At 40.5% G+C, this 22,279-nt stretch overlaps 1 protein-coding gene across 3 annotated transcripts; it reads left to right on the forward strand.

Moving 5' to 3' along the window:
• Positions 1-1,619: 1,619 nt before the first annotated feature.
• On the forward strand, positions 1,620-21,050 carry LOC143300581 (uncharacterized). Of its 3 annotated transcripts, none has more exons than XM_076614354.1 (13): positions 1,620-1,662; positions 3,560-4,917; positions 5,628-5,804; positions 7,976-8,257; positions 9,775-9,864; positions 10,630-10,791; positions 11,554-11,685; positions 12,613-12,760; positions 13,712-13,852; positions 15,001-15,114; positions 15,855-15,942; positions 16,286-16,400; positions 18,517-21,050. In XM_076614354.1, the coding sequence occupies exons 2-13, from the start codon at positions 3,700-3,702 to the stop codon at positions 18,664-18,666; spliced, it is 2,817 nt and encodes a 938-aa protein (XP_076470469.1). In that variant the 5' UTR covers positions 1,620-1,662; positions 3,560-3,699; the 3' UTR covers positions 18,667-21,050. The 3 variants fall into 3 exon arrangements, with proteins under 3 accessions (XP_076470469.1, XP_076470471.1, XP_076470468.1); XM_076614356.1 differs by having other exon boundaries at positions 1,638-1,672; XM_076614353.1 differs by having other exon boundaries at positions 1,640-1,760.
• The last annotated feature ends 1,229 nt before the right edge of the window (positions 21,051-22,279 follow it).

Consider the following 22,279-nt stretch of genomic DNA (forward strand, 5'->3'; position numbering starts at 1 on the left):
TGAAATAGTATCAAAAACTATTATATTTTCTTTACCCAATCATACACATGCACACACAATTGTGCACACATGCATTTGATGTTTACTTAGCTGAGCTTTTTTTTTTTTTTTTTACCAGAAAATGTTCTTATCCTCATCCTAATTCACACACACACACACACACACACACACACACACACACACACACACAGACCGACAGACAGTGACAGACAGACACACACACACAAACACACACACATTGTCTCTGAGAAAGGACTAGAATACCCTGGGTAGGGCTGTTTCTTTCCTAAACTGGAAAGAGCTGCCTCTGTCTTTTGACTGAGCATGTGCACTGCTCTAACAGGAATGCTTTAAACACACGATCAACTGGAACTGAGCACAGTACTATGCTGACTGGCTGAAAAGAAAACCATAACCAACAGATAAACTGATCTGTATATGTCTATTTTTCTTCAGTGACTGGATAAAAAAAAAAAAGAAAAAAGGTGGCACTGCAGTGTAGTGACGTGCTCTCCCTGGGGGAGAGCAGCCCGGATTTCACACAGAGAAATATGTTATGACAAGACGAGAAATACAATACAAAAAATTACAATCACTGTAAACCAGTTATGCCACCCCTAACTTGCACTTTTTTGTTGTTGTTGAAAGAATGGCAAGAAAAATTCATTTAAAATGTCACTGTGACACAATGATGATCAATATAGTGAAAATGAACAAAATATGAAACTAGGGGTTTCAATTTTCGTTCAGTATCATTGATTATATTTAATTCAAATAGAACCTGGTTGTGACTTTGATACCTGAAATGATAAGTACTAGGCTCACACACATACATTTATTCAAATCATCTGGCACCCAGTATGATGCTGCACCATCAATGAGTAATTTCTTTGAATGGGCCTAAAAGTATAGTTTGACTTTATCGCCCCTCACTTCCAGTTGATATGGGTCATGTGGTCCCTGACTTTCGGTTTCTCAACCAGCTCTGAGAATCCAACATTGTACTGACAGGCTCACTGCCCAATGTGTATTGTTTTTCTGGTGTGTCAGTGTAATGCCTCTATCACCTCTATCACCACCTTTCTGGGATGGTAATTCTTGTCGACCGTATCACCTGAGGTGGATGTCAACGTCAAGCCTAATTGTGGCTGAGACAACGTGACTGAATCAGTGAATGAGAAGAACAGTTTCAAGGAGACAAACAGAAAGCGTTACCATCAAGACGCTGTTGGAATGTTTTGGCACGTGAGGGTAGTCTTCTGCGAGAAATTGTTTTGTGTCTCTCTCTATCTTGTTGAACAGAGAGCAGACATCGGCTCTGAAGCAACGATTGTCGGCTGATAAAATTCGACAATCTCGTTGCAACCAAAGCCATTTTTCTGTGCAACATTTTACCGAGTTTTTAACAATAAATTGCAAATTTAGAGCAAAGAGGCAAATGTATATTTGTGGTAGAATCAAATATTTAGAGTAGGGTATAGACAAAATAATTCATAACAGCCACCAACACAATTAACTGCATAACTTTAAGAACAAAAAATTGTATTTAGAACAATAATTGACGAAGCCACTTAAAATGTGTAAATCTCCACAATAAGACTAGACCTGAGAGTAATGTCCCTTGCAGAGCATATGGGCACAGAATCGGTGGAAGTTGTCAAGGTTAGAGACGGTTAAGTAATGTTTTGAGTCAAGCGTTTGTTTTTGTCCAGAGTTGCTGCATGAATAAGAGCTGGACGTGTCGATCCAATGTTGAGAATGTAAGGGCATCGTGTTTTTATCACTTTGTCGTCAGATCTTTGGTTCTTCAGTGAATTAAAAACGGCCAACGATGGTCACATTTTCGGTTTGTTATAAAAAAACATTAAAAGCTTTGACTTCGTCTAGCTCAAATATCAGATTACTAAAATCAGGTCTGGAAAATTATTTTTGTGTTTCTTGCCCACCCATCCACTTTCTCTCTCTCTCACACACACACTCTCTCTCTCTTCTCCCCCCACCCCTGCCCCTTCCCTCAGTCTCCCCCGCTCTCCAGTCTGTCACTCGATCTTTCTGTCTGTCTGTCTCTCTTTCTCACAGACTAGTTGAAGGGGCAATGTTTTATTTTTTGTTTCCTTTCCATCACATGTCATAACAACACCTGTTACACACACACACTCTCTCTCTCTCTCTCTCTCTCTCTCACTCACTCACTCTCAGATACTTGAGTTGTGCACATATGCATGCATACACAAATAGATGCATGAACATGTACACACTTGCACACAAACTCACTCTGTTTCATTGAAAACAGTGATATGAAAATTTCCACAAAATACTACCACAAATGTCACACAATCATCATGTGATCAGTCATAGTATAATGCATAAGATGAAACATGATCAATCCAGTAAATGAAATGACTACCCTTGACTTGTTTTTAAAAATCAAGTTAAAAAAAAACCTCATGTATTAATTCATTTTATTTTTACTTTTATCATTATGGTAATACACAGCAAATCTGGTACCAGTACAGCTTTAAGTGCATGAAAACTGTTATTGTATAAGTAGTAAGTTCACAGGTTAGTCTGACATTATACTAACTGTGCTTATTTTTCATCATGTATTACTAATTTATTCTTACTTTGTTTAGGAAATACTACATATATATGTGTGTGTCTACGACTGTGCACATTTTATTTTTCATCATGTATTATTGATTTTTTATTCTTCATCCTAAGCTTAGATAATGGTGTGTGTGTGTGTGTGTGTGTGTGTGTGTGTGTGTGTGTGTGTGCTTTAATACTGCAGTATTATTACTGTTGTTAGTTTTTAGGTTTTGAGTGTTGTATTTTAATCCCAGGGTGTGCCTAGTTTTTAGTATAGGACAAGGAGTGTTCATTCATTCATTTATTTATTGTTTTTATTGGTAGTTGTAGTAGTGGTGGTGACTGTGGTGGTAGTAGTAGTGGCAGTGGTAGTATCATTGTTAATATTATTATTACTGTTGTTGTTATCATTATTATTGTTATTATTATCATCATCATTATTATTATTACTATTATTGATATTGTTATTGTTGTTGTCATTATGTATTTGATTATTCATCTATGTTATAAACTCTCCTTGATTTTGGGGCTTATTTATTATTGTAACCTACTTGTTTATATTTGAAGGTCGTTTTACATGTTTTTAGTAAATTTTTATAACGAGTGTGAAATGGAGACTGATGGCGGGCGCATGGATGTTTGATGCAGCTGAGATTGTGTGCTTCTGAGTGTATGCAAATTATCTAAATGGCGTATGCATGTCTATATTTGTACTATATAGAATTTAACTGTGTGCCACCACACCAAGCATCTCCATTTAAGGACAATAAATTATCTTGTGATCTTGTGAATATATATGCAACACTTGTGTGTTTGCATTATCTGTAGATACCTTACGTGCTGCATATTGTCAGGGAGATGGTTGATTTATTCTGTCTTTTTAAAGATACATAATCTGAACAATATGTGGAAGTGTAATAATTCTTGTGGTTGTACTCATGGTTTTTTGTTTTGTTTTTGTTTTTTTCAGAAATGGCCTCCGTTTTCGCTCCCACACCCAAACAGCTTACATGCTCACTGTGAATGAATCCAGATGTATAAGATTCTAGACAGCTGCATACCAGCCAAATACTATCATCAGCTGTGACAGTAACATTGTAATGTACAAGAATGTACAGACGTTTGCTACGGTCAGTGATGCCATTAGCATCTGGTTCATCTGCTAGATCTGCAGAAAGCAGTACAGTGGTGTTGGAAAGAAGGTCAAAAACATGTTCTTCTCATTTGGAATGTGCTGTTCAGAGGCAATATGGAATAACATACAGCCAGTGGCATCATTTAAGAAAAGCAGCAATCTCTGTAAGCAGACCATTCCATGAACATGTGCGCAGTCAGCATGAGACAGCTGCTTCATCCACAAGCAGTTCCATGCCTGAAGGTGCAAGAGAGGTTTGTGAAAAATACCACAGCTTGCTGAAAACTGGAGAATTCAAACTAGAGTCCATTGTTGACTTCACTTCGGCACTATGCTCTGCCGTGTATTCAAGTCTGAGACGTTTGCCGTGGTTACACAGTGAGAACCATATTATAGCTTACCTGCAGATATTGATGAACGGGAGAACCACCGATCTTCTTGCAGAGCCTTTATACAGTTGTGCATATTTTCAAAGCATCTGTGATCACATAGAATGCAGTGTCTCTGAGATTCCTGCCAAGGATTGTCCTTCTGTTCTTCTCTCCTTGCTGTACAGTGGCTTGGACCAGAAGGACATGGTGGTGGCCAAACTCCTCAGCAGATGTTATGATGCTGTTCCTGAAATGAACATTCAGCAGGTACGAGACTGCGCTCATCTGCTGCAGTGCCTTGGAAATCGGGACTTTGTTTTTGCTGAGAAACTGGTGTCACGACTGAATGAGCTGCTCAGCCACAGCCCAGAAAACGCCCAGTTTGAAATCAGAGATCTGTGTGTCTCCAACCCTGTGCTTGCTGCCTACATGAGCCAGGAGATGCTGGAAAGATGCATCGCAGCCATGTTGCTCAAAGCACAAAACCAGTTTCCAAACCTGGACATGCCGACAGTTGGATGTTGTTTCCGATACAGCCGTAAAATGGGTTTCCGAGCTGATCGTGAAAACCTAATCAAGTTAAGCACTTTGGCGAAAGAAGTGATGGATCAGTTTACAGACTATAGTCGTCTCCAAAGTCACCAAATTGCAGAGGTTTGCCACAATGCCAAGCGACTGGGTCTCTACACAGGGGATGTTGTGGACCGGATGCAAGAGCGCTCCTTGCAGCTTCTAAGAGATTCAAGTGGCAATCTCCATATTCGTGAAATCACCAACTTAATGTTTGCTTTCAATCGGGACACGTCTCTGGATGTCAAACAGGTATCATTTGCACTTGTTTATAAATTATATAAATGCATAAATTGTATCATTTATTTTACGTATAGACTCATAAAGTATTAATACAGTAACACTAACAGAGAAAGTGCATGATCATGAGCATGCATAAAGAAAAATTAGATTTATACATACCAAAGCTAAACACACACATGCATGCTTGCACACACATGTAGTGATGTAGGCACACTTAATTTGAATATATCTAATAAATGAGCTAAATATCACACACAAAATTAGAAAATTACAGACATTAACCTAATCTGAATTTGAGTACATCTGATCAGTTGGGTAAATACCACAGATACATACTGTACTTAAAACATGCATTGTATACATACACAGTGCCACTTATACACACTTGCATAGTGCCCCCACCCTTCATACACACACACACACACACACACACACACACACAAACGTGATACACAGACACACACACACACAGACACACACACACACATACACACACATATATTATAGATTGATAGACAGACAGATAAAAAGATAGAATTCAGCAGCTTTCAATTCCTTCTGCAGTCAGTGATAATGAGGGCAAAAGACCTTGAGTACATGTTGAACATTGGTACAAATGCGTGTTCAGCAAAGTCAGACAAAACAAAAAAAAAAAGACAACCCAATCTTTTTATCGTTCATCAAATCTCTGACCGCCACAAGTTTGCCGTCGTTGTCAGGAGATCAGCGATCTGCTACTGAGGCACTTAGAAGACGCGGACGTGCTGACCTTGTCCAACCTGGCGGACATCCTGCTGGAGATGGATCTGACGGACCCCAGACTGATCACCCTGTTCCAGAGAAAGGTGCTTCGGGACATGGACAACATCGCTCTCTACATCACGCGCCTTGTCAAGGTTATTATTATTATTATTATTATTACATTAATTATCATTATTATTATTCTATTCTATTCTGTTCTGTTATTATTATCTATGTACCCTCCCGTTCTCTTTGCTCTGCTGCCAGTGATAGAACCTTCCACGTCCCAAAGAACAAGAGAGAACAGCATGGTGGTCAAGCCTTTTCATCATCTGCTGTTCAGATAATTATGGAACTCCTTGCTCACCACGTTCATCACAGCCCCTCCTCACTGCCTTCCTTTAAATCTGAAGACTTTCCTCTTCCAGCAGCTTTTCCTGTAGACTCTGTCTTATACATGAAAGTATTTAGTTGATTGTGTAGGTATATTTGTAACACTGTATTGTGTGTGCGTCAGATGTATATAATGTATGTATGGATGGATGGGTGCATACGTACAAGTTTGTATGTGTATATATATGAATATTTATTGTGCATGACTGTGCATTGAGAACTGAGTATGTTCTGTATGCGTGTGTGTGTAGACTGTAATGCACTTTGTGCAATGAGGAAAGTGCTGATAAATGTCCAGTTGACAGGCGCAGTAGCCAAGTGGTTAAAGCGTTGGACTTTCAATCTGAGGGTCCTGAGTTCAAATCTCGGTAACGGCGCTTAGTGAGTAAAAGGTGGAGATTTTTCCTATCTCCCAGGTCAACTTATGTGCAGACCTGCTAGTGCCCGAATCCCCTTCGTGTGTATATGCAAGCAAAAGATCAAATATGTACGTCACTGTTAGGTGGTTTTTGGAAACAAGAACATACCCACCATGCACGCCCCTGAAAATGGAGTATGGCTGCATACGTGGTGGGTTAAAAACGGTCATGCATGTAAAAGCCCTCTCATGTACATACGAATGAATATGGGAGTTGCAGCCCACGAACGAAGAAGAAGAAGAAGATTATTATTATATGGATATGATACTTATATAGCATCTATCCTCGGTCAGAGACCAAGCTCTAATCGCTTTACAAATCTCGAAGTCATATGCACAACAGACTGCCTACCAGGGTTGAGCTGACTGGCAGCTGCCATTGGGCACTCATCATTCGTTTCCTGTGTTACTCAATCCAGATTTCAGGTACGCACACGTACACACTCAGACAGACATATAGCATGCAAGAATTTTACGTGTATGGCCATTTTGTTTATTTACCCCTCCATGTACTGATGTAGGCAGCCATACTCTGTTTTCTAGGGTGTGCGTGGTGGGTATGTTATTGTTTCCATAACCCACTGAATGCTGACATGGATTACAGGATCTTTAATGTGCGTATTTGATCTGCATGCATGCACACACGAAGGGGGTTCAGACAGTAGCAGGTCTGCACATATGTTGACCTGGGAAATTGGAAAATTCTCCACCCTTTAACCACCAGGTGCTGTTACTGAGATTCAAACCTGGGACCCTCAGGTTGAAAGTCCAGTGCTTTAACCACTCGGCTAATACGCCTGTCCTATACTTGCTGCCTACATGAGCCAGGAGCTGCTGGAAAGATGCAAGGTGGGCTTTAAAAACTAAAGAAAAAATCTTTTTAATCTTTAATTCTAAAAAAGATTGAGGGGGTTAGGGAAGATGTGGTTTGAATTGTTGGTTGTTTTTTGGAGGTGAGTTTGTTGGTGGGGTTGAAATTGTTTGTTTGTTTGTTGAGGTGTGAATCTGTACCTGTCCATTGACGAATGTGACTGTGTGTGTGAGTGTGTGTGTGTGTGTGTGTGTGTGTGTGTGTGTGTGATAATTCAAGGGTAGAGCAGGTTGAGGATGTTTCATTACAGAGATCTAACAGTTGATTCTAGTGATTTATCTGGATGATCTGAAATCATTACATTTTCATTTGTTCAGAAAACACCAAAGTGCTCCCAATTTCACCTTTTTGTTTGGTTTTGTCATGTCATTGTCATATAAATATAAGACAGTGACCACCTCAACGCCTTGTTGCTCAGTATCTCAGGACTTTTGGTACTTAAAATGATTGTTATTGTTACTGGAGGTTTGGTACAAACAACCTGTCACGTTGAAAAACTGACAAAAGAAATCAGCCCCCAAACAAAAAGAAAATAAATTGAAACTAATGCTGTTCTTAGTAAGCAATTCCTTTTAGATTGTTAAGAATGAATAATTTTGAATTATTTATTTTCGGCACTAAGCTGCCATTTAATCTAATTTCAGGTTTTACGGCTGCTGAGGGAAAGGCTGGACTATGACGCAGCCTTCAATCACCAGGTGTGTGAGATCCTTCTGCGGCTGTTGAACCGTCGCCAAGGTTACGACCCAACCTTCGTGGTGGTGGTGGCGCAGTTCATTCTGCCCAACATCCGGACGATCATGCCTGCCATCTTGCTGGACTGCTTGATGAACGTGATCCCACGATGCAACATGTCGCTCATGTTGTTGATCCTCAACGGGGTCGAGAAGATGAAGGGGTCTTGGTCAAGGTCGTTGCACAACCAGGTCAGCAAATTGATTGATTGATTGATTAATCTGGATACTTTTTTTTAGCACCTATCCACGGTCAGAGACTAAGCTCTATGCACTATAACGTTAACATCAAGGAGTCTTGGTCAAAGGTTATTCCACAATCAGGTCAGTGAAGTCCATATTGAGGGGTCTTGTGCAAGATCATTTCACAATCAGGTCAGTAATGTTGACATCGAGAGGTCTTGGTCAGAGTCATTGCATAATCATGTCAGTAATGTGGACATTAAGGGGTCTTGGTCAGAGTCATTGCACAATCAGGTCATAAATATCAACATCTTAGAGGGTCTTGGTCAAGGTCATTAAACATTCAGATCAGGAATGTCAACATCAAAAGGCACTATCAGGTCATAAATGTCAGCATTTTAAAGGGTCTTGGTCAAGGTCATTCCACAATCAGGTCAGTAATTCTCATGTGTAGAGGTCTTGGTCAGGGACATTGCACAATCAGGTCAGTAATGTGGACATCCAAGGGGCCTTGGTCAAGGTCATTACACAATCAGGTTAGCGGTGTCAACATTTTAAATGTCAACAATGTAAAGGGTCTTGGTCAAACTCATTACACAATCAGGTCAGTAATTTTAAAGGTTCTTGGTCGAGGTCATTCCACAATCAGGTCAATAATATCAACATCAAGCGGTTTTGGTCAAGGTCATTGGACAGTCAGGTCAGTAATGCCGATATCAAGAGGTCTTGGTCAAAGTCATCGCACAATTAGGTCAGAATGTTGACATGAAGGGGTCAAGTTATAAGGTCATTCCATAGCATAAGCATGTTAATGACAGTATCTTTTTTTTTCCTTTTTTTTTCTTTTTTTTTTGACAGATGCGTGAGTTGTATTCTTGTTTTGAGTACAAAAGCATATTTATTTTATAGATAATGAATCAACAGAGATCTTTTTTTTCTGTTTATTGAGAAATTCATTTTCTTTGAAACTGAAGCATTGATAAAAAAGTTGAAGATAACATTACAATAGCAGATATATAAAGAGCTGCTCTGCTGTGAGTTTCCAGACTGACGTTATTGGTGTTGTTGTGGTTGTTGTTGTGTTCTTCTTTTGTTGATTCAGCTTCTTCTTCTTCTCCATTTTCATCTTTGTCTTCTTCTTCTTTTTATTCATTGTTACTACAACTAAATACTACTTCTACAACAACTACTACTACTACTACTGCTACTACTACTACTACTAACGGATTCTTGTTGAGCGCGTTCTTCCCCAAGAGGGACCTTAAAGCGCTTTACGATAGGCATTAAACACATGCACATGGACGCAATTCTTGTTGTTGTTATTATAATTATTATTATTGTTGTTGTTGTTGTTTTTATTATTATTATTATTATTACTGTTGTTGTTGTTACTGTTGTTGTTGTTGTTGCTATGATGATGAGTTATCTGTGTGTGGATGACACCATATTTTTGTGCTGCGGAGTGGATAGAGATGTAGGGGGCTATGTGAGGAGTCAGACTAGCTGTGAGTGGAGTGTTATTTCAGGTGCTGGAGATCAGGTCTCAGATCCAACAGAACATCGGGGCACAGATTGAAAACGCCATCCATGCCAGCCAGTTAGCTGAGCTGATCATAGTAAGTGGTCTCTGTGTGTGTGTGTGTGTGTGTGTGTGTGTGTGTGTGTGTGTGCCTCTGAGACATGTATATATTGTCAATGTCAGAATTTTATTTGAGGATAGTGGAGTGAATAAGCAACAGCTACCATATCCAGCTTGGGGGTAGGGGGTGGGTTCGAATCAGAACAAGCTTCAAAGTTCACTGAAAGTTTGTATGTTTTACTGGTATGTCCATGACTAAGGTGATGGGATTTCTTTGTGGGAGTCAGTAAAAGAAGAACCCAATTTTTCAGACCTTATTTCATTTGTGAAATAGTTTGTGTAGGTTTCTATTCACGCTTCAGTTATGCACTTTTTTTTTCTTAAAATTTTTTTTTTAAACATATATGAGATATTTTGTATATATGTGTGCTTGTTTAGCTGAATTTTCATGTGTGTGTGTGTGAATGTACATTTATTTTATGTTGGTGCGTTTTTGTATATTATTTATTTCATCGACATTTTGTTGCTTTTTTTTTTTTTTTTTTTTTTAGGAAGGGTTTGCAAATTTTTTGATAGAAAATCTTTTATCATATATCAGTGTGTTCTTAACAACAGCTGACTTGTTTTGTATCTGTGTGAGGAACATACATTTGTTTTTTCATATCTTTTGTTGCCCGTTTACCTTCACAGAGGCATGTGTACGATCTAAAAAACCGTGCATCTGTGCGCTTCAGTTTTATCAGCTATGCATGAACCAGGGCTAACAGCATCCATGCTTGAGTTGTTCCGAATACATGTTCAGGGCCTTCATGTCAAGTCACAGAGCAGAGACTTTGTTCTGCTGGACCGAATAATGGATCACTATCCCAAGCTTACCAAGAACCTGTCTCGGCACGACTACATCAAAACTGTGCAGGCTTTCAAGCGCATATCACACCCATACTACCATCCAGAGATATTTGAGGTGAGTTTCCGACAGGAAGAATTACATCTGTTGGGTCGGGGTTCAGCCCCACCCCCCTGACTGTTGTTATACAGCAATGGAAGAAGAAGAAAAATTTATGAGCATATGAAATTGTGATGTATATGTGTGTGTGTGTGTGTGAGTGTGTGTGATTGTGTGTGATTTGTATTTGTTTTTTTGTTTTTTTTATCACAACGGATTTCTCTGTGTGAAATTCGGGCTGCTCTCTCCAGGGAGAGCGCGTTGCTATGCTACAGCGCCACCCCTTTTTTTTTTTTTTTTTTCTGCATGCAGTTTTATTTGTTTTTCCTGTTGTGTGTGTGTGTGTGTGCGTGTGTGAGTGTGTATGCAAGTTTGTGTGTGTGTGTGTGTGTGCCAGAGTTTGTATGCGTTTGTGTGTGTGTGTGTGTGTGTGTGTGTGTGCCAGAGTTTGTGAGTGTGTGTGTGTGTGTGTGTTTGTGTGTGTGTGTTTGCGCGGATGCATACATACAATCATGCCTTTATACTTGTATGGAGAAAGAGTTTTTAGAAATAAAAGAGAAATATATAGAATGCGAGTAAAATGATGGGTGAAAAAAAAAGTCAGACAGCAAACAGCCTAACTTTAAACAGCTACATACAATAAAACAACAACAACCCAGGTTTGTAGTCATAGTCTCTTGCAACATGACACATGTCACAGTTTTTTGTGTGTGTGTGTGTTTTTTGTTGTTTCTTTGTTTGTTTTTTCCCTTTTCCTCCTTGCTCTTTTTCTTGTTGCAGGATTTGATCCAGTTTGCCCAGGACCACTATTCCCAACTCAGCTTTTACAATGTGCTTGACCTTGCCAACATCGTGGCCCACACCGGCTACCGTCCTCAGAACTTTGACGCTTTCTCCAACTTCATGATACAGGTACTAGTGGTTGTGGTGTGTTGAGTGGAGTTATGCTGTGCAGCATTAGTTTGAATTATGAGTTGTAGGGGTTTGTAGTTTGTTGTGTGGAGGCTGTTTTGTGTCGTGTTATGTTGTGTTGTGTTGTGTGGAATTGTGTTGGGTGGAGTTATGTTGTGTTATTTCATGAGTTATATGGGGTTGTATCATGTTGTGCTGAGTTGTGTTGTGCTGAGTGGAGTTGTGTTGTGTTGTGTGGAGGTGTGTTGTGTTGTGTGGAGTACCGTCCTAAGGACTTTGCCACTTTCTCCACTTCCATGGTGCAGGTACTAGTGCTTGTGCTGTGTTGTGTGGAGTTGTGTTGTGTTGTGTTGTGTGGAGTACCGTCCTAAGGACTTTGCCACTTTCTCCACTTCCATGGTGCAGGTACTAGTGCTTGTGCTGTGTTGTGTGGAGTTGTGTTGTGTTGTGTTGTGTGGAGTTGTGTTGTGTGGAGTACCGTCCTAAGGACTTTGCCACTTTGTGTGTGTGTGTATGTGTGTGTCCACATTTGTCAGATGAAGCATGCTAGTTTCTGAACGCCAGGCAAGTACAAAAACCCATCCGGGCAAGTTAAATTTCCATTGAATTTTGCCCCGACTGGGGAAGTGAAATGTAACGTTCACTTTGAGTCCTGTAGGAGAACATGGTGAAAGATCCAGTGCCAGGGGAAAAACAATAGAAAGTGGTGTTTCAAGTCATAAAAACAACATTCAAAACAGTAAGCCTAAAGCTGAGAAAACTGTCCGGAGATATATACCACTCCAGATAAACTGCGTGAATTTTCAGCCTTCCAGAGTTATTTCCCTTTTTTCTGATGACGGTCATCAGTGACGTCACTGTGCACGTACGTGATATGTTCTGTGGCACTCAAGGGGTTAAAATGAAGCTGTATGCTACACTGTGCAGGTGCTGGAGAATGTGATGAAGGAGAAGAACTACATCGGGCAGATCAGCCTGGCTCACTACCTGGCTGTCATGCAGATCTTCCCCGATCACATCCTGGGGCAGATTTTCACCTTCGATTACCTAGAGGAGATGGACAGAATCATCGAAGGTGAAGGCTGTGCTTGTGATCGGTCAAGCTGCAGGGTTGTCTTTTTTGGCATGTGCTGTGATTGGTCCGACTGCAGAGTTGTCTTTCTTGCATATTTGCTTTCACTCTTGTAAGGTGAGAGTTGGGAGTTGAAAAAAAAGAAAAAGGGGGGAAAAAAAAAAGCAAAAAAAAAAGCATTGACTGTCTCATCTGATACTTTCCTTTTAGAAATGATTGTGTTTTGTCTTGTCTTGTCTTGTCTTTCTGGTTCTGTGTGGGATTTTTGTCTTGTGGTTTTGTTAATTCCATTCGTTTATCCAATTTGATATGTCTTCTGCATTTAGCTTTTGTAGTGTTGCAGTGATGCTGAACAATTTGTTTCCCTTGCAGCATGAGAAACTATAGGGTGGTCTCCCTTTCTGTGAATTACAGATCTTGCAGGGAAGAGGTTTCTGTTGCTTTGTCCACAGATGTTGAACTTTTATTTTGGAATGTCACTTACAACGAGGACACTGACTGACTGCTATATTTTGCTATCACAGATCGTACTTTCCAGTTTTAGATCACTGTCATTGAAAGGTATATTTTGAGTCAGCAGTGATGAAAAAGAAAAAAGCTGCTGTATGGATTTTCTTCTCTTTTCTTTTTTGTTTGACTGTCTTTTGTTTCCCCTTTTAAAAATGAATTGATGAATAATTGTTAAGCAATATGTTTATGAATCTATCAGAATACCAGAATTGTCACATAATGCTCCTTTCATCTTGCCAGATGATAAGTTGACACTACAGTTTCTTACATAACTTGAAAATATGAATTTCAAGACCAGAATTGTCACACAATGCTCCTTTCATCTTGACAGATGATAAGTTGACACTACAGTTTCTTACATAACTGGAAAATATGAATTTAAAAAAAAAAAAAAAAAACCCACACTGTTCTGCTTTCACCTGACTGTGTGCGCTGTGTGGGCAGCGGAGCCCGACAGACAGGTGCACCTGAGGAGTCTGATGATGCAGCTGAACCGCTGCGTCATCCTGGAGTGCCCCCACCTGGACGTGCCCTGGTTCCACCAACACTACTGCCTGCAGCAGGCAGAGGCTGTGGGAGGGAAAGGTAACCAGCCACATGGGCCTGGCTGCTGGCTTGAGAAAACCTGAGGCTTAGCTAGCTGCTAACCATTCATAATTTTTTTTTTGGGGGGGGGGGAATTTTTCCGCATTTTAGCACTGATTCTGAAATGATGATTTCCTGTATATTTTTCAGAATTTTGAAATTTCAACCAACCCCCCCCCCCACACCCCCCCCCCCCCCCAAAAAGAAAAATCCCATAAAAAACAAAACAAAAAATGTGAGAAACTGAACCTGCTCACTGGGTCCGTACACCGACCCATGTTTTTCAACAGTTACTGTGCACGCGCAAGGCACTAATGCTGTTTAACCAACATGGTGTTGAGCAGTGAAAGTCGATGTGATGTGGGCACCAAATCAGCGAAAAAAAAGGGTTTATCAGAACTTTACTTCACAGTACAGTTTTCATTTATCAATTCACGCCACGCCCCCCCTCCCGAACCCACTGCCTGACAGGATTCTTAATTTTGGGTCTGGAAGATTGGCAGCTATGCAGTGAGTGAACAGCTGTTTTCGATGGGCGCAATAGCCGAGTGGTTAAAGCATTGGACTTTTAATCTGAGGGTCCCAGGTTCGAATCTCGGTAACGGCGCCTGGTGGGTAAAGGGCGGAGACTTTCCAGATCTCCCAGCTCAACATGTGCAGACCTGCTTGTGCCTGAACCCCCTTCGTGTGTATTTGCAAGCAGAAGATCAAATATGCACGTTAAAGATCCTGTAATCCCAGTTGGCGTTTGGTGGGTTATGAAAACAAGAACATACCCAGCATGCACACCCTCGAAAACAAAATATGGCTGTTTACATGGCAGAGTAAAAACGGGCATACACATAAAAGCCCACTCATGTACATACCTGTGAATGTTGGAGTTGCAGCCCACGAACAAAGAAGATGAGCTGTGTGTTTGCTTGATAAAGATATTAGACATTTGAGGGAGCTCACACGCACACGCACATGCACACACACATGTACACACACACAGAGCAACCAATTTAGAGAGTGTATGTGGGTGTGAGGGGGCGGGGGATATGTTGAGGGTTTTTTCTCATCGTTTACACTTTTTTTTTTCCCTGCACATTCTCAGAAGTGAGCTAGGGAAATGAACTGCATACATGTCTTGTTGTTCTCCTTGTCAGGCTTTCAGAAGAACGCTGCCTTTGTGGAGGAAGTGGAAGGGGCGGTGCGGGAGGTGATGCGGGGAATGGAGTGTGTGGGGGAGAAGGTTCACAGTCCCTACTTCCACCCGATAGGTCTGTCGTGTGTGTGTGTGTGTGTGTGTACGTGTGTGTGTGTGTGTACTTGTTTGTGTGTGTGTGTGTGTGTGTGTGTGTGTGTGTTTATGTTGTGGTTATGCATCTGTGTAGTGTGTGTGTGTGTTGTTTTTGGAATGTGTACACCTGCATTGTGTGTGTGTTTATGTTTTGTGTGTGTGTTGTGTTTGGAATGTGTACACCTGCATTCTGTATGTGTTTATGTTTTGTGTATGTGTCTGTATGTTATGCGTGAGTGTGTAGTCTGTGTGTCTTTGTTTGTAGTGAATGTGCATCTGTGTGGTGTGGGTGGTTTGTGTATATGTCTGAGTGGTATGTGTGTATCTGTGTGATGTGTGTATGTGGTATGTGTGTGTTTGGTTTGAGTGTGTGTGTGCGTGTGTGTGTGTGTGCACGTGTGTGTGGTGTGTGTTTTAGTGTAGCGTGTATGTGCATCTCTGTAGTGTGTACGTCTGTGTGGTTTGTGTGTGTGTGTGTGTGTGTTTGTGTCTCTGTGAGTGAACGTGTTGCCCAGAGTTTGTGTTACTTTATTGTGTTTCTGTGTCTGTCAGTTTGTGTGTGTTATTAGTTTGTGTGTGTTACTTTGTGTATGTGCAATTGTGTGTGCGAGTGTCTCTGTGTGCATGCGTCAGTGCCTGTACATATTCAAACACATTTCATCAGGTTCTCATTTGTAAAATGTAAATCAGGAGTTGCTTATTTTACATTCCCAATTCCAGACTTTGAAATCGTCTTTGATGCCAAGGAACAGCCCATCTTTGCAGCTGCTGTGAAGCGCCTCAACCCAGAGGAGCTGGGGTTCAGAAGGTGAGAGGAGTGTGATCCGTAGGTCTGTGTGTTGTCAAATGAAGTTCGGGGAAATGAAAGTGTCTTGAACTTTTGATGATGAAAATCGGAATGAGTTTCAGGTGACTGTTCACTTTGTAGATTCGTGGAGGGTGAAGTTGTTTAGAAGTTTGAAAAGGGAATGTTAAATCAATTTATGGAAAATTAACAATGAAAAAAAAGCGGATTTTTAGGTTTATTGATTTGTAGAAAATTACCAAGAAAAAGAAAAAGCAAATTTTTAGCCTCTCAACAAGGAACGCAGATGAGGAAAGAAAGTGAATGAATGCACAAAGAGTATGTAACCCATCCCACATGTGTGCAGGTTGGCAGTGAGGCTGATCGGCAATCAGCAGCTGTGTGCCAACAGTCATCGGCGTCGAGGGCTCTACCTGCGAGACAAGCGCCACCTGGAGATACTCGGCTACCGTGTGGAAGAGGTGAATGCACAGTGGTAATAACCATGATAGTACACAGTAATACAAATCAAAGCAGAGGCTTGATGGGCTGGGCATAACAGCCGAGTGGTTAATTAAAGCGTTGGACTTTCAAAGGTCCTGGGTTTGAATCCCAGTTGATGGGCACAATAGCTGAGTGGTTAAAGCGTTGGACTTTCAGTCTGAGGTTCCCGAGTTCAAATCTCGGTAAAGGCGCCTGGTGGGTAAAGGGTGGAGATTTTTTCCGATCTCCCAGGTCAACATAATGTGCAGACCTGCTTGTGCCTGAACCTCCTTCATGTGTATACACAAGCAGAGGATCAAATATGCATGTTAAAGATCCTGTAATCCATGTCAGCGTTTGATGGGTTATGGAAACAATAACATACCCAGCATGCACACCTCCGAAAACGGAGTATGGCTGCCTTCATGGAGGGGTAAAAACGGTCATACACGTAAAAGCCCACTCGTGTACATACGATTGTATGGCCGCCTTCATGGAGAGATAAAAACGGTCATACACGTAAAAGCCCACTCATGTACATACGATTGTGTGTGGGAGATGGGGCCCACAAATGAAGAAGAAGAAGAAGAATCCCTGTCATTGTGCCTTTTGGGTTAAGGGTGGACATTCTGATCTCCCAGGTAAATAGATCTGCCAACCTGCTAGTGCCTGAACCCCCTTCATGCGTATATATATATATATATATATATATATATGCATGCAGAGGATCAGATTGCACATTAAAGATCCAGTAATCCATGTCATTGTTTGGCTTGTTATGGAAGCAACGATATACCCAGCATGTACACCCCCCAAAACAGAGTATAGCTGCCTGTTTGGTAGGGTCAAAATACCTGTACACATAAAATCCCACTCTCACATATGATTGATCATGGAAGTTGCAGCTTATGGAAAAAAAAAAGGAGAGGCTTGATTTCCTCTTGATTTCATGGTAGTTTGTGGAAAAGAAAAAGAGGAAGAAGAAGAATAGGCAGAAAAAAAAGTTACACATGGAAATATGTATAGCGTTTTTAAACAAAAATAGATATTCAAAGATTTTTTTGATTTTTTTTTTTACCTCTTATTTGTGTCTCAGCTGCTTTGGCAGACCTTGAATGCAAGGAAGTTGAATTTGCTTGACTGTCCCTTCAAAAACAGAATGATGTTTTCTTTTATTATTGTGTGTTTTTAAATTGCAGCATTGTTATCATGATAACCCAGTTAGTGGTTTTTTGTTTTTGTTTTTTTGTTGTTGTTTTTTTTATACTCTTGCTAGTTGCAAGAATAATGATTGCTTTAGTATTAAACAAATGATTTAGAGGACAGAAGACAGGTTTACCAGTTTTGTTAATTTTCTGTTGTCTGTTTTAACAAAATCTGTCTAGTTATTTGTACATCTGTTTATTCTTTTTTTTTTTTTTTTTTACACAGCATCCTTGTTGATGTTCAGTTCATGTGAATACTCATCCTCCTTTATCACCCTTATTTATGTTGTTTCATGTGAATACTCATCCTCCTTTATCACCCTTATTTATGTTGTTTCATGTGGATACTCTTCCCCCCAGTTTTTATGTTCAGTTTCATGTGAATACTCATCCTTCTAGATCACCCTTATTTACGTTGTTTCATGTGAATGTTCTTCTTCCCAGATCAGTCGTGTTTGTGTTCAGTGCTTATCGTGTGAATGTTCTTCTTCCCAGATCAGTCGTATTTATGTTCAGTACTTATCGTGTGAATGTTCTTCTTCCCAGATCAGTTGTGTTTATGTTCAGTACTTATCATGTGAATGTTCCCCCCTCCCAGATCAGTTGTGTTTATGTTCAGTATTTATCATGTGAATGTTCCCCACTCCAAGATCAATCGTGTTTATGTTCAGTACTTATCATGTGAATGTTCCCCACTCCCAGATCAGTTGTGTTTATGTTCAGTATTTATCATGTGAATGTTCCCCACTCCCAGATCAGTTGTGTTTATGTTCAGTACTTATCATGTGAATGTTCCCCCCTCCAAGATCAATCGTGTTTATGTTCAGTACTTATCATGTGAATGTTCCCCCCTCCCAGATCAATCGTGTTTATGTTCAGTACTTATCATGTGAATGTTCCCCCCTCCCAGATCACCCGGTATGACTGGAACTCCATGGCGTTGTCTGACTGGGCGTCCAAAGTGAGCCATGTGCGCAGCAAGATCTTCCCGTCCAGCGTCAAGGAGAAGACAACTCCTTTGTCCTCGGAAAGCACCACCATGCACCCCTATTGGAAGTGAGGGCAGAACCCTGGCTGGCTAATGGTTCACCATGCACCCTCAACTGGAAGTGATAGCTGAAATGTGTTGCCCGAGTCATCAGCGTGTGTTTCTTAGGTGCGAGTGATTAACTTTTTGGTCTTTGTGCTGTCTGTAAAAGGAATGAATTGCTGCTTCAAGGCTCCATGGTCTGTGTGTGTGTGTGTGTGTGTGTGTGTATGTGTGTGTATATATATATATGTGTGTGTGTGTGCATGCATGGTTCTCTTTGTGAACAGAATGTGTCAGTATTGAGGGACAGAGTTGTATGGGTACATCTTTTGTCAGATTTGAATAAACTACATGCAAGGACGTAAAGAACTGGTTTGAATAACAGATCCTTAAAAATTTACATCAATGTGTTCATTTTCTTTATGTTCAAATGCTCCCGGGAGGGAGGTTGCAGAATGGTTAAGACGCTTATCTACCAGTACTGTGTCCCTGAGGGTCTGGGTTTGAATCCTGGTCCTGCCCTACCTCCCAAGTTTGACTGGAAAATTCAAACTGAGCGTCTAGTCATTCAGATGAGACAATAAACAGTGACGCCTCGTTGAGAAACTGAAACAGATACTCTTCCACATCAGGTCATTCTGTAGCACTGGAGCTTTGTGGTGTTGACACGTTAACCCTTTGCCTGCAGATGTCAAGTATAGCTGCAGCAGCAGCATACCTTGTATTTATTAGTCAAAATGTTCTTGAAGTGTATTGCAGTTAAAAAAACCAAACAAACAAACAAAAAACATGTGAGAAAAGGGAGATGTCTACATTACGTAAATAACTGAGGTCTGTTAATACTAAAACAGATTCCAAGCTTGAGAAAATACCAGTCCTAAGAAAAAAACACTCAACTTCATTTGGGGTTTTGAGCTTGTGGCTGGTTCACTTTTGCTTGTCCAGTAGTCGAAGGGTCCAGGGTCTTCTATAACAGTATATGCCTTCCTGTAGATTAAGGTGAAATCACCCTGTATGGAATGCAAGGCCTGAATAAGGAATATGGATGCCCATAATGTGGAATGGTGACAGAAACAAGTTGACAGACTCTAAAATCATTTTCTCAAAGTGACTGTATCCTCTTTTAGTGCTGAAAGTCCCGTGTTCACAGGAATGGCTGAAATGAGTGTTGATTTGGAATCCCAACTTCCGGAAATTCTGTGCTGGAAATGTCCTCTTTTCTATGGCTCTCTCTTTGTTTTTGGCATTTCTGTTGTCTCTTCCTTTCCTTATTTTCTGCCTTACTGGTACAATGACCTTTTTCTGTTAGAAAGTCTGGAAGATTTCTTGTCTTTAATTAATTAGATAATGAGACGGCTTAAGCTCTGTTATGACCTTGTGCAGCCAGGTGGGCTGTAAGCAACAATGACGATGATGATAGTTATGATAATGATAATGATGATAATGCAGCCTGCCACCAGTGTTCCACAGACCGTGAATGAAAGGTTGAATGATTTGGATCTGAGGGATTGTACGTTTTTTTCAGTACTTTTTTTCATTTTGACCCTGTGTGTGTCTGTGTGGTGTGTCTGTGTCTGTGCATGTGTGTGTGTGTCTGTGTATGTGTCTGTGTATATGGGTGTATGTGTGTGTAGATGTGTGTGTCTGTCTGTGTGTCACTGTGTGTTTTGTGTGACCGGGAGAGAAAAGAAATAATGCATTTAGATGTTACATGATCATTACTTCCAGTGCTTTAACTTACAGTCTTATATTGTGTCCATATGCATTTCTGCTGATGTTGATGCTGCATTGATTAAAAGAAATAAAGTGATATTAACTAAGCTAGGTGTTTGTGTTGATGGGTGTTTTTGTTGGTATCAGAGTATTTGTGTTTAAGTGTGAATGGGGCTATGCCTGTATGTGATGGCCTATGGGTGGGGCGGTGGGGAGGGGGAAAGGTTGGTGATCCTATTCTATCCTGATACAGGCATGTGTCACAACTGTCCATTTGTAATACTGGCCATGTGTTACAAACCTGCTGTCACCGATATTGCTCATGTTGTTCCATTTGTTGAAACATTACAATGCCTGGTTGTATTGAAGTGCTGGTGTGTGTATATGTAGGTATGCATGCATGTATGTATGTATGTATTTTTGTATGGATGTATGTATGAATGTAATTTTGTACCCATGGTCATCTTTGAATCCGAAGGATGAACATCATGTATATATATATATGTATGTATGTAGGTAGGTATGTATGTATGTTATGGTATGTATGTATGTATGTAATTTTGGATCCATGGTCTTAGAATCCAAAGGATGAACATCATGTGTGTATGTATGTAGGTAGGTATGCTATGTATGTATGTATGTATGTATGTGTACACAACAATGAACTGTATGGGTAACAATAAAGACATGAGCAAAGTAAAGAGGAAGTTTTATTTCAAATTTGTGTGATGCTTTGGGATCAAGGTCTGAACAGCACATTGGGTCTACACCTCAGTGGGTTTTGTGATGTATGGGCACTTGGGCAGTTTGCTTGACTGTGGACTGCACATGTGTGTGTGTGTGTGTGTGTGTGTGTGTGTGTGTGTGTGTGTGTGTGAGTGACTTAGCAATAATACATTACTGAGTATTCCATCAAATCACTCAGGAAATCAAGCAGTCCATGGTTTCAAAACATACGACTGAGGATGTCAGCACACATCATCAGTTGTGGAGCAAGCATATATTGTTTGTTCATCATTCTTTGTGGCTATACATTGCTGAAACTCAGCTTCCTTGGAATATGAAAGCACACACATTTGCAAGAAACTCACTCTTAATTTTAGTTGTTTTTTTTCTGGTTTACTTTCTATTTCTTCTGAATTCCTTGTACAGGCACTTTGTGCTTGATAAATGAGTTTCAGCATAACTGATATGTTGAGAGTGCAATGAAAGCAGACAGCCACAATGTATCAGTCGAGCCTGGTTATAATCACATGATCCATTCAGCCAATTGCCATCTCTTTAAGATCTACCAAACTGTTCTTATGCCAGCAAAGCCAATGCTCACTTTCCATCACTTGTTAATGGATCACCACATATATCAATTTCAGTTAGCAGCATTCCTTCATCAAGCATAAGATCTACCCCAAACAGGGTAGATATTCAGGAGACGTTTGATTGGTCACTGGGTGAAATTGGAATGTGACTGGTAGAGAGCTCCTGTTTCAGTTTCTCAAGGAGGCGTTAGGACTAATCCATATATGCTACACCACATCTGCTTGGTAGATGCCTGACCTTGAATGCATGCATATATATTTGTGCACCTATCAAAGCGGATTTCTTCTACAGAATTTTTACCAGAGGACAATGCTTTCATTGCTGTGGGGTCTTTTACAGTGTGCCAAATGGGTGCTGCACACGGGACGTTGGTTCATCATCTCGACCAAATGACTAGACAGTTTGATTTTTCCAGTCAAAAATGGAAGAAAGGGCAAGAGCAAGAATCGAACCCAAACCCTCAAGGACATTGTAGTGGCAGATGAGTGTCTTAATCATTCTGCTACTATCCTTAACTGCATTTCTTCTACAGAATACAGTGGAGTGATGGCCTAGAGGTAACACGTCCACCTAGGAAGCAAGAGAATCTGAGCACGCTGGTTCGAATCACGGC

The sequence above is a fragment of the Babylonia areolata genome, chromosome 26 (assembly GCF_041734735.1).
Source record: "Babylonia areolata isolate BAREFJ2019XMU chromosome 26, ASM4173473v1, whole genome shotgun sequence".
Lineage (NCBI taxonomy): Eukaryota > Metazoa > Mollusca > Gastropoda > Neogastropoda > Buccinidae > Babylonia > Babylonia areolata.

Coding starts and splice junctions, on each gene's coding strand:
- LOC143300581 (XM_076614354.1), top strand. CDS start 3,700: ATGTACAGACGTTTGCTACGGTCAGTGATGCCATTAGCATCTGGTTCA. Junction 4,918..5,627: donor CGTCTCTGGATGTCAAACAG/GTATCATTTGCA, acceptor CGTCGTTGTCAG/GAGATCAGCGATCTGCTACT. Junction 8,258..9,774: donor CAAGGTCGTTGCACAACCAG/GTCAGCAAATTG, acceptor GTGTTATTTCAG/GTGCTGGAGATCAGGTCTCA.